Raw genomic sequence first — 8,908 nt, 5'->3', positions numbered from 1 at the left:
ATCGTAGCTCTTGACCAACAACCTCTCTGCAGCTCTGTTGAATTTATAAACCTCAGTTCTGATCCTCCAAATCTTGATTTCAACCATTCCTCTGCCTCTCGATGGTGATGATTTAACAGCCATGTCGATATCGCGCAAGATGGTGGAGCAACTGTATTTGGTGACGCCGAAGCTGCTCATGATATCTGATATTCTGGTGTAGTCTAGTGAGTAGTAATTAGTAGTGCTCTTGCTTGGTCTGGAGATAATGGTGGCTTCGTTGGGACAACGACGAACGATACTGGCGACGACGGTTTGAATGCTTGTGGAGAAAGTGGGTTGGTTCAGTAGTGAAATAAAGCTGGTGTGATGTTCGATGGTTTGATCGGGTAGAGACACTAAAGGTTTTCTTTCGTCCATGAAGAGATGGATTTTTTTTGCGGAGGACTTTAGTGCGGGTTAGCTCAGCGGTAAGCGGCCGAGAGGTTGAGTGCTGGCGTATAGAGACACTGTACTCAACACTGTTCTCAAAATTAGTGCAATCCATGGAGAGAGAATAATTAACGAGAAATTTTTATTTGTTTTGTTTGGTTGGAGAGATTTTGAGACGAGGCATCATCATGTTCAGGTTGATGATGGTTTTATAGTGGGAAAAACAATTTATATCCTATTCATGTTCCAACTAGGTTACTAGGAGTCTAGGATTTGAGTATTTAGTTAATTAATAAAATAAAAGGAAATAAGTTATTATTTACTAGTAGATTTTATATGAATTGCACGAAATTGTCGTCCAATAGTATATTCGATTAGGTAAACCGTAAACGTAAAAAAACAAATAGAGATAATAATAAAAAAAATCAAAAAGAAATGTCAAGAGTGGGATTTGAACCCACGCCCTTTCGGACCAGTACCTGAAACTGGCGCCTTAGACCAACTCGGCCATCTTGACTTTTTGTTGACTATATTGACTACTAACTATATAATACTTTATATCATATAATATTTATAAGCTCCGTTTTTTGAAAGTTTCCTTCTTTCATTCCCGTTCAACTACAGTATAGAGCTGATGAGCTAATAATGATTTGTGTAGCGATGGAGAGCTTAAAATCCTTAAAGATCTCTCCTTTCTCATCTTCCTTAAGATTATTATCTTCCGTTACCAATTCCCGAAACCAGTTTTCACTTCCCAGCAAAGATTGTACTTCTTTTTTTAACCCTTTTCAATTCTTCAATGATCGATCAAATTCAAGGCTTTGTACCCTCAGAACAACCAAAGTTTTGCAAGCCCATTTGCTTAGACGATGTCTTTTACCTTTTGATGTGTTCCTTACTAAGTCTTTACTCAGTTGGTATTCAAACTCCGGTTCCATGGTCAACGCAGCTAAGTTGTTCGATACAATTCCTCAACCAGATGTTGTTTCTTGTAATATTATGATCTCTGGTTACAAACAGCATCGGTTGTTTGAAGAATCATTGAGATTTTTCTCTAAGATGCATTCTTTTGGTTTTGAGGCTAATGAGATTAGTTATGGTTCTGTGATTTCGGCTTCTAGTGCTCTTCAGGCTCCTCTGTTCAGTGAGCTTGTGTGTTGTCATACTATAAAGATTGGTTATTTCTTGTTTGAAGTTGTTCAATCGGCTTTGATAGATGCATTCTCCAAGAATCTCAGGTTTGAGGATGCTTTTAAGGTGTTCCGTGACACTTCATCTGCTAATGTGTATTGTTGGAACGCCATCATAGCTGGGGCACTGAGAAACCAAAACTATGGTGCTGTATTTGATCTTTTCCACGAAATGTGTGTTGGGTTTCAGAAACCTGATAGTTATACATATTCCAGTGTTTTGGCTGCGTGTGCTTCCCTTGAGAAACTTATGTTTGGAAAAGCTGTTCAAGGTCGGGTGATTAAATGTGGAGCAGAAGATGTATTTGTTTGTACTGCAATTGTTGATTTATATGCCAAATCTGGGCATATGTCTGAAGCTAGGGAAGTGTTCTCCCGTATCCCCAACCCTAGTGTTGTCACTTGGACAGTAATGCTCTCTGGTTACACAAAGAGTAATGATGCTATCTCTGCTCTTGAAATATTCAAGGAAATGAGACAGTCACGTGTTGAGATCAACAGCTGCACTGTAACTAGTGTGGTTTCTGCTTGTGGTAGACCTTCTATGTTCTGTGAAGCAAGCCAGGTCCATGCTTGGGTCTTTCAGAGTGGTTTCTCTCTCGAATCCTCAGTGGCAGCCGCCTTGATTAGTATGTACTCAAAGAGTGGAGATATTGATCTCTCCGAGCGGGTGTTTGAGGATTTGGACGATTTTCAGAGGCAAAATATAGTAAACGTAATGGTCACTTCATTTTCGCAAAATAAGAAGCCTAGTAAAGCAATAAGACTGTTTACTAGAATGCTTCAGGAAGGTTTGAGACCCGATGAGTTTAGTGTATGCAGTTTGTTTAGTGTATTAGATTGTTTGAATATAGGTAAGCAGGTTCACAGTTACACCCTTAAAAGTGGGTTAGTCCTTGATCTCACTGTTGGAAGTTCTCTTTTTACAATGTACTCCAAATGTGGTAGTTTGGAAGAATCATACAAATTATTCCAGGAGATACCTTTCAAAGACAATGCTTGCTGGGCTTCCATGATTTCTGGTTTCAATGAGTACGGTTATCTAAGAGAAGCTGTCGGACTATTCCGCGAGATGTTGGATGATGGAACAAGCCCTGATGAGAGCACTCTAGCTGCTGTTCTAACCGTGTGTTCTTCACTTCCTTCTCTGCCAAGAGGTAAAGAGATACATGGGTACACAGTAAGAGCTGGAATCGACAAGGGAGTTCCTCTCGGTTCTGCACTAGTAAACGCGTATTCAAAATGTGGCTCACTAAAGTTGGCTAGACAGGTGTATGATAGGCTCCCAGAACTGGATCCAGTGTCATGTTCATCTTTAATTTCAGGATATTCACAACACGGGTTAATCCAGGATGGCTTTCTCTTATTTCGTGATATGGTCATGTCTGGTTTTACCATGGATTCCTTTGCAGTTTCATCCATTCTTAAAGCCACTGCTCTTTCAGACGAATCATCTCTGGGAGCTCAAGTTCATGCCTACATCACAAAAGTTGGATTGTACACAGAGCCTTCTGTAGGTAGCTCACTACTGACAATGTATTCGAAATTTGGAAGCATTGAGGACTGCTGTAAAGCATTCAGCCAGATCAATGGCCCAGATTTAATAGCATGGACAGCGCTGATTGCAAGTTTTGCTCAACATGGAAAGGCCTCTGAAGCGTTGCAAGTGTACAATCTTATGAAGGAAAAAGGATTCAAGCCTGATAAAGTTACTTTTGTGGGAGTCTTGTCTGCTTGTAGTCACGGTGGTTTAGTCGAAGAAGGCTATTTCCATCTCAACTCGATGGTAAAAGAGTATGGTATCGAACCTGAGAATCGACATTATGTCTGTATGGTCGATGCTCTAGGGAGGTCAGGAAGACTTAGAGAAGCTGAGAGTTTTATCAACAGTATGCCTATAAAACCGGACGCCTTGGTCTGGGGAACATTGCTTGCTGCTTGCAAACTTTACGGGGATGTTGAACTTGGGAAGCTAGCTGCGAAAATGGCTATAAAGTTAGAGCCATCAGACGCTGGAGCGTATATTTCACTCTCGAACATCCTTGCAGAGGTTGGTGAGTGGGACGAAGTGGAAGAAACTCGTAATCTGATGAAAGGAATAGGTGTACAAAAGGAACCAGGTTGGAGTTCTGTCTGATGTTAAAGCTTTGGTGAAAAGCCGTGAGGTTGATTATTGTCCTGTGTTTGGGGATAATTCAAAATGTTCAGACATGGATGCAGCAGTCCTGCCCCAAGTTAATGATGTAGGAAGAAATGAAAATAGTTGGAGATTGCTTAGAAGACAAGTTTTTTCGTATGATTGATTAGAGTAATCTCTTGGACAACAGTCAGTTCTCCAAACCATTTTTTATTATTTTTCGTAATGATATCACTTTAGATCATTCCAGAGAAAATAGTTGGTTGTAATTTGTAAAGTAGTTGCTGATTTCCATTTTCTTGGGCGGCAATACAGTCAAACATAATTCAATAATTTATCTCTTGGCTCTGTTCCTTCATCTTGATCTCTGAAGATAAACAAATCCTAATGTAATATTAATTACAACATTCAACGTTCAAAGTTTTGACTTTGAATGAAAGATAAGATAATGGCATAATGCCCACAATATGCTTGATGAACAAGACAAAAATATCCAAAGTAGACTCTCTGGTCTTAAAACTCTATATAAGAATTTGATAAATGAAGCAGAAATCATAATCCCCAACAAGATTTTAAGAAAAAAAAAAAAAAAAGAGTTTTGAGAGAATGGAGGAGCAGAGGAGCAAAGTGACACTACATGGGATGTGGATAAGCACATACTCAAAGAGGGTAGAAATCGCCCTTAAACTCAAAGGCATACTCTATGAGTATGTCGAAGAAGATCTTCAGAACAAGAGTGAATCGCTGATTCAACTCAACCCAGTGCACAAGAAGATTCCTGTTCTTGTCCATAATGGGAAACCAGTGGCTGAATCACTTGTGATTCTTGAATACATCGATGAGACGTGGAAGAACTCTCCTCGTTTATTTCCAGAGGATACTTATGAAAGGGCTCAGGTCAGGTTCTGGGTCAGCTACATCAACCAACAGGTGTGTTCCCCAAATCTCTTATGCAAAATCAACCCCATACATTGATATGATTAGCAGACTAATGACTATTTCTTGTTGCAGGTGTTTGAGGTCATGGGTCAAGTCGTGTTTCAAGAGGGTGAAGCTCAAGCAAAGTCTGTAGAAGAGGCAAGAAAGAGAGTCCAAGTTCTTGAAGAGGGACTCAAGAAGCATTTCCCGAATAAAAACATAAGAGAGAATGATGATGTAGGGCTTTTGGAAATTACCATCATTGCTACTTTTGGAGCCCACAAAGCCTATCGTGAAGCACTTGGTGTAGAGATAATTGATCCAGTGAACACTCCGACTTTATACAACTGGATAGAACGTCTGCAAGATCTGACTGTGATGAAAGAAGTCGAAGTGCCTCGTGATAAGTTGGTGAACTTTCTCCAAAACTATAGACAAAAGCTTCTCCAGCAGGCTGCAAGTGCGTAATTAGATCAAGATGTTGGTCTAGTGATGAATCATCTAGATTCAATATTGTCTCAGAGGATAACAGATTGAGAGTTAGATTACCGTTTGAAGTAAGAAATAATTCCTTGAGACAGTTATTTATGGACTTGTGTAGCTACTAATGTATGATAATGAACTAAATAAAGCATTTGTGGTATCTCCAATCTTTCTGTAGCCACTTGAAACGCTTTCTTGTTATACTTTAGCGAGAAATAAGTTGGTAACATCAATGATAACATTTCTAATCAAGATGTGACTTGATCGTTGTAAGATCTATTTCACAGATATTGTAACCAACTAACCACACATAAGAAAAATGGTATAGTACTCAGGAAGCTCCACATACCTCGTGCAACTTCTTTAAAGTGGTTAGGTGTTCCTCGTCTACGGCCTTTTTCACACTGGTGCCAGCAAATAATTGATTTGAGTATGACGTTGAGAACGACTTAAAGCATGCTCCTGTACTCCTGTAGTGCTATTCGCCTGTGTTTAATTCTATCTTGAAGCATCACCAAAAAAGGGAAAGAAGAAATGGATTCAAAGCAGAGAACCACTTTCTTCGACTTTTCAGGAGTTGAGAGCGCAACAGGACAAAACACAAGCTGCATCACCAGATAGGATGTTTAAAAGAACAGAGCAGCTGCAACATCTTTGTGTCTTGGATGAAAACTCACGGGGGTATATTTATACCCCAAAATGGCAATTCAATACAGATTTTAGCTGCTCAGACCAACGGTTAAGTTACCATCTTCTCCACGAATGGCTCAACAAAGTCCTGAGATGCACAAACTTGAGCAGTTCTTTAAACAATCAGATATGAGGTAAGCCATTGTATCAGATTCATATGCCTACCACTGTGAAACCCTTTTTCCTGCGTAGCCTTTTATCTCTAAGGCCATCAAAAAGAAGTTCATAAGCATAATAAGTAATACAGCTCTTCTTCAACAGATCCTCCAAGACAAGCTTAGGAGCAGCCACCTCCTTTTTGTCAATATCAAAAATGGTGTTGACAGCCTCAGGGACCAGTCCTTTCTGGACCATCAGATGGATAATACCGGCAGCCTCATAAACTCTATCCTCAACACAAAGACAGTTTATTACACGTCCAAGCGTTGTGAGCGATGGAACAAACCCATTTTCCATCATCTTCAGTAGAAACTTGTACCCCAAATTGACATTTCCCGTTTTGCAAAAACCATCAACCATAAGCCGGTATGTGTATCCATCAGGAACAATACAACGATTAACCATCTCTTGAAATAGTTTTTCCGCCATAGTAACATTTAGCTTCTCAGTGAAAGCATGAATGATGATATTATATGTCGCCGTTGAACTCGAAACCTTATAAACCTCTTCCATCTTCCGAAATAGCGTGTATGCTCCATCCAAGTCTCCATTTTTGCAAAACCCGTCGATCAACGTTCCAAACGTAACCGCATCTGGATTCACGCTCTTGTTTTTCATTTCTGCCAGCAACCCCAAGGCTTCATCTAGTTTTCTGTATCTGCAAAGACTCTCCAGAAGTATATTAAACGTGATTAAGTTGGGGGCACAACCTTTCTCCATCATCGTTTTATATGTTTCCATCACATCTTCATACTTTGAAGTTTTGCAGAGACCATTCAACAAAGAGTTGTAAGTGTACACGTCAGGATCAACGCCAGTGTCCAACATAACATCCAAGATCTCAAGTGCGTTTTCCATTTTCAACTGTGTAGAATAACCATGAATCAAAATGTTGAAAGTAAATATATCAGGAAAGTACCCTTTGGAGATCATAACTTTCACAAGACCATCAGCATCAGAAACACATCCCATCTTGCATAATCCATTTACAAGTATGTTAAAAGTCTGTACATCGGGAATCAAACCCTTTTCAGACATTTCACTCGCCAACTGAGCAGCCTCCAGAATTAAACCCTGGTTAGACAATCCTTTGATCAGTGTGTTGTAAAGAATAACTTTAGGCTTTATCCCTTTCCCAAAGGCCTCATTGAATAAAGCTAAAGCACGATTTGTATCACCTTCGTGGCACAATCCGTCAATTAAGGAGCGATATGTAAACTCGTCAGGCACAAACCCATTGAAAACAGCATTACCTAGAATCCTTTCTGCAAATTGCACCATTCCACTTTTGCAATATCCAGCTATTAGTGTGTTATAGGTAAAACTATCAGGCTCAAGCCCTTCATTAACCATTTTGCCTAAGTAAGCCTCTGCCTCCTGAAACTTGGAATTCTTACATAAGCCACATATTAGATTGTTATATGTGACGACATCTGGTTTTGGCCCCTGCTCTATGAGACAACCTACCATACGAACAGCACCATCAAGCTCACCTTTCTGACAAAGCCCTTGGATGAAAAAATTATAAGTAAACAGATTCGGTAAAACACCTCTTTTGATAACTTTATCAAGTAGTTTTTCACACTCCTTAACATCTCCCTTCTTACAAAGAACATGTAGAAGCTTGTTAAACGTACTAACGCAAAGAGAAACACCCGATCCAAGCATCTTCCCAAACAACTCATACGCCTCATCCTTAAAATCCTCCTCATAAAACCCACCAACGACCGTGCAATAAGCAACCACATTCATCTCACAGCCTTGAGAAGACATATTGTTAAGAAGCCTCAAAGCAGCGTGAGGCCGACTCGTCTTGCAAAAAGACTTCATCCTAATCGTAAACGAGTACACATCAGGCGTAATCCCTCTATCACGCATCCTCATATACACCTTGTGAGCTTGATCAAAGTAACCACTATCAACCAATATACTCATAATAGCATTATAAGAGAAAACCGTAGGCTGACAATCATAAAAATCCATCCTTTCAAACACATTCACAGCTTCTTGAACTTTACCTTTCCTACCATAGTTCTTCATTGCGCCAACATAAACACCTTCAAGGATATGGTTAGAAACATTAAGACGCATATCCACAAAAACCTCTTCCATGGCTTCGAATCTCCCATGAAGGCCAAGCTTTTCAATCACGCTGCGGTAAGTAGATAAAGTATGCTTGAAACCATCCTCTTTCTTCATCGAATTGAACATTTCCAAGGCTTTCATTGGATCCCTCTGACATTTTATAACTGCAGTTACATGTCTCGGAAGCAGAGGAGGACCCATTAAGGAGAAGAAGAAAAAAAAATCGTAACCTAATCCCTAAAAATCCAGAAACTTTGGTTTCGTTTCACAGAGACATTTAGCAAAGAAGACAGAAGAACCCTAGAATGAGAAAGATGATAAAATCGGGAAAAGACAGATTCTTTATCACTGAGGAGAGGACCCGGAAAACAATTGCGATGGGATTGTAAAATTCACCGACGAAACTACAACGGCTACTATACGCCGGTACTGGTAGGACTAAATTGGGACTCCGGCGCAGAAGCGAGTGGAAAAGTTTGGTATAAATAATTTATTCACTAATACAAAAACGTTGATATGGCCGAGTTGGTCTAAGGCGCCAGATTAAGGTTCTGGTCCGAAAGGGCGTGGGTTCAAATCCCACTGTCAACATTCCTTTTATTTTTATTTTTTGTTTCCTGTTAGAGCAATAATGTTTTACTTTTAAGTGGTCCAGAAGTAAATCATACGATACAAAAAGGGAAAAACTAAATGACATAATCCGCATTTATTAAATCAACTTATTCTAATAGGATAACTTAAAAAAGCAAGTGAAATGGAAAATATCTAAAGTACCCTAAGGTTGGTTAAGAAATTGACTATTATACCCTTATTGGCCTCAGATGGCGCGATCTGA

General features: G+C 39.6%; 3 protein-coding genes and 2 non-coding genes across 5 annotated transcripts; 3 read left to right on the top strand and 2 right to left on the bottom strand.

Annotated features, from left to right (window-relative positions):
- On the bottom strand, positions 848–928 carry TRNAL-CAG. Its single transcript has one exon. It is a non-coding gene; the product is annotated as a tRNA-Leu (tRNA).
- On the top strand, positions 908–4,096 carry LOC104751328 (pentatricopeptide repeat-containing protein At1g74600, chloroplastic). Its single transcript, XM_010473249.2, has one exon. The coding sequence runs from the start codon at positions 1,057–1,059 to the stop codon at positions 3,736–3,738; it is 2,682 nt and encodes an 893-aa protein (XP_010471551.1). The 5' UTR covers positions 908–1,056; the 3' UTR covers positions 3,739–4,096.
- On the top strand, positions 4,292–5,306 carry LOC104751327 (glutathione S-transferase U10-like). Its single transcript, XM_010473248.2, has 2 exons — positions 4,292–4,668; positions 4,750–5,306. The coding sequence occupies exons 1-2, from the start codon at positions 4,345–4,347 to the stop codon at positions 5,122–5,124; spliced, it is 699 nt and encodes a 232-aa protein (XP_010471550.1). The 5' UTR covers positions 4,292–4,344; the 3' UTR covers positions 5,125–5,306.
- LOC104751326 (putative pentatricopeptide repeat-containing protein At1g74580) lies at positions 5,434–8,851 on the bottom strand. The gene has a single exon (XM_010473247.2). It carries the CDS (start codon positions 8,272–8,274, stop codon positions 5,983–5,985), a length of 2,292 nt encoding a protein of 763 aa, XP_010471549.1. The 5' UTR covers positions 8,275–8,851; the 3' UTR covers positions 5,434–5,982.
- TRNAL-AAG lies at positions 8,584–8,664 on the top strand. Its single transcript has one exon. It is a non-coding gene; the product is annotated as a tRNA-Leu (tRNA).

Source organism: Camelina sativa, chromosome 16, assembly GCF_000633955.1.
Source record: "Camelina sativa cultivar DH55 chromosome 16, Cs, whole genome shotgun sequence".
Lineage (NCBI taxonomy): Eukaryota > Viridiplantae > Streptophyta > Magnoliopsida > Brassicales > Brassicaceae > Camelina > Camelina sativa.
The sequence above is the reverse complement of the archived record's forward strand: the minus strand, read 5'-3'. Positions and strand labels throughout refer to the sequence as shown.

Coding starts and splice junctions, on each gene's coding strand:
- LOC104751328 (XM_010473249.2), top strand. CDS start 1,057: ATGATTTGTGTAGCGATGGAGAGCTTAAAATCCTTAAAGATCTCTCCT.
- LOC104751327 (XM_010473248.2), top strand. CDS start 4,345: ATGGAGGAGCAGAGGAGCAAAGTGACACTACATGGGATGTGGATAAGC. Junction 4,669..4,749: donor TCAGCTACATCAACCAACAG/GTGTGTTCCCCA, acceptor TTCTTGTTGCAG/GTGTTTGAGGTCATGGGTCA.
- LOC104751326 (XM_010473247.2), bottom strand. CDS start 8,274: ATGGGTCCTCCTCTGCTTCCGAGACATGTAACTGCAGTTATAAAATGT.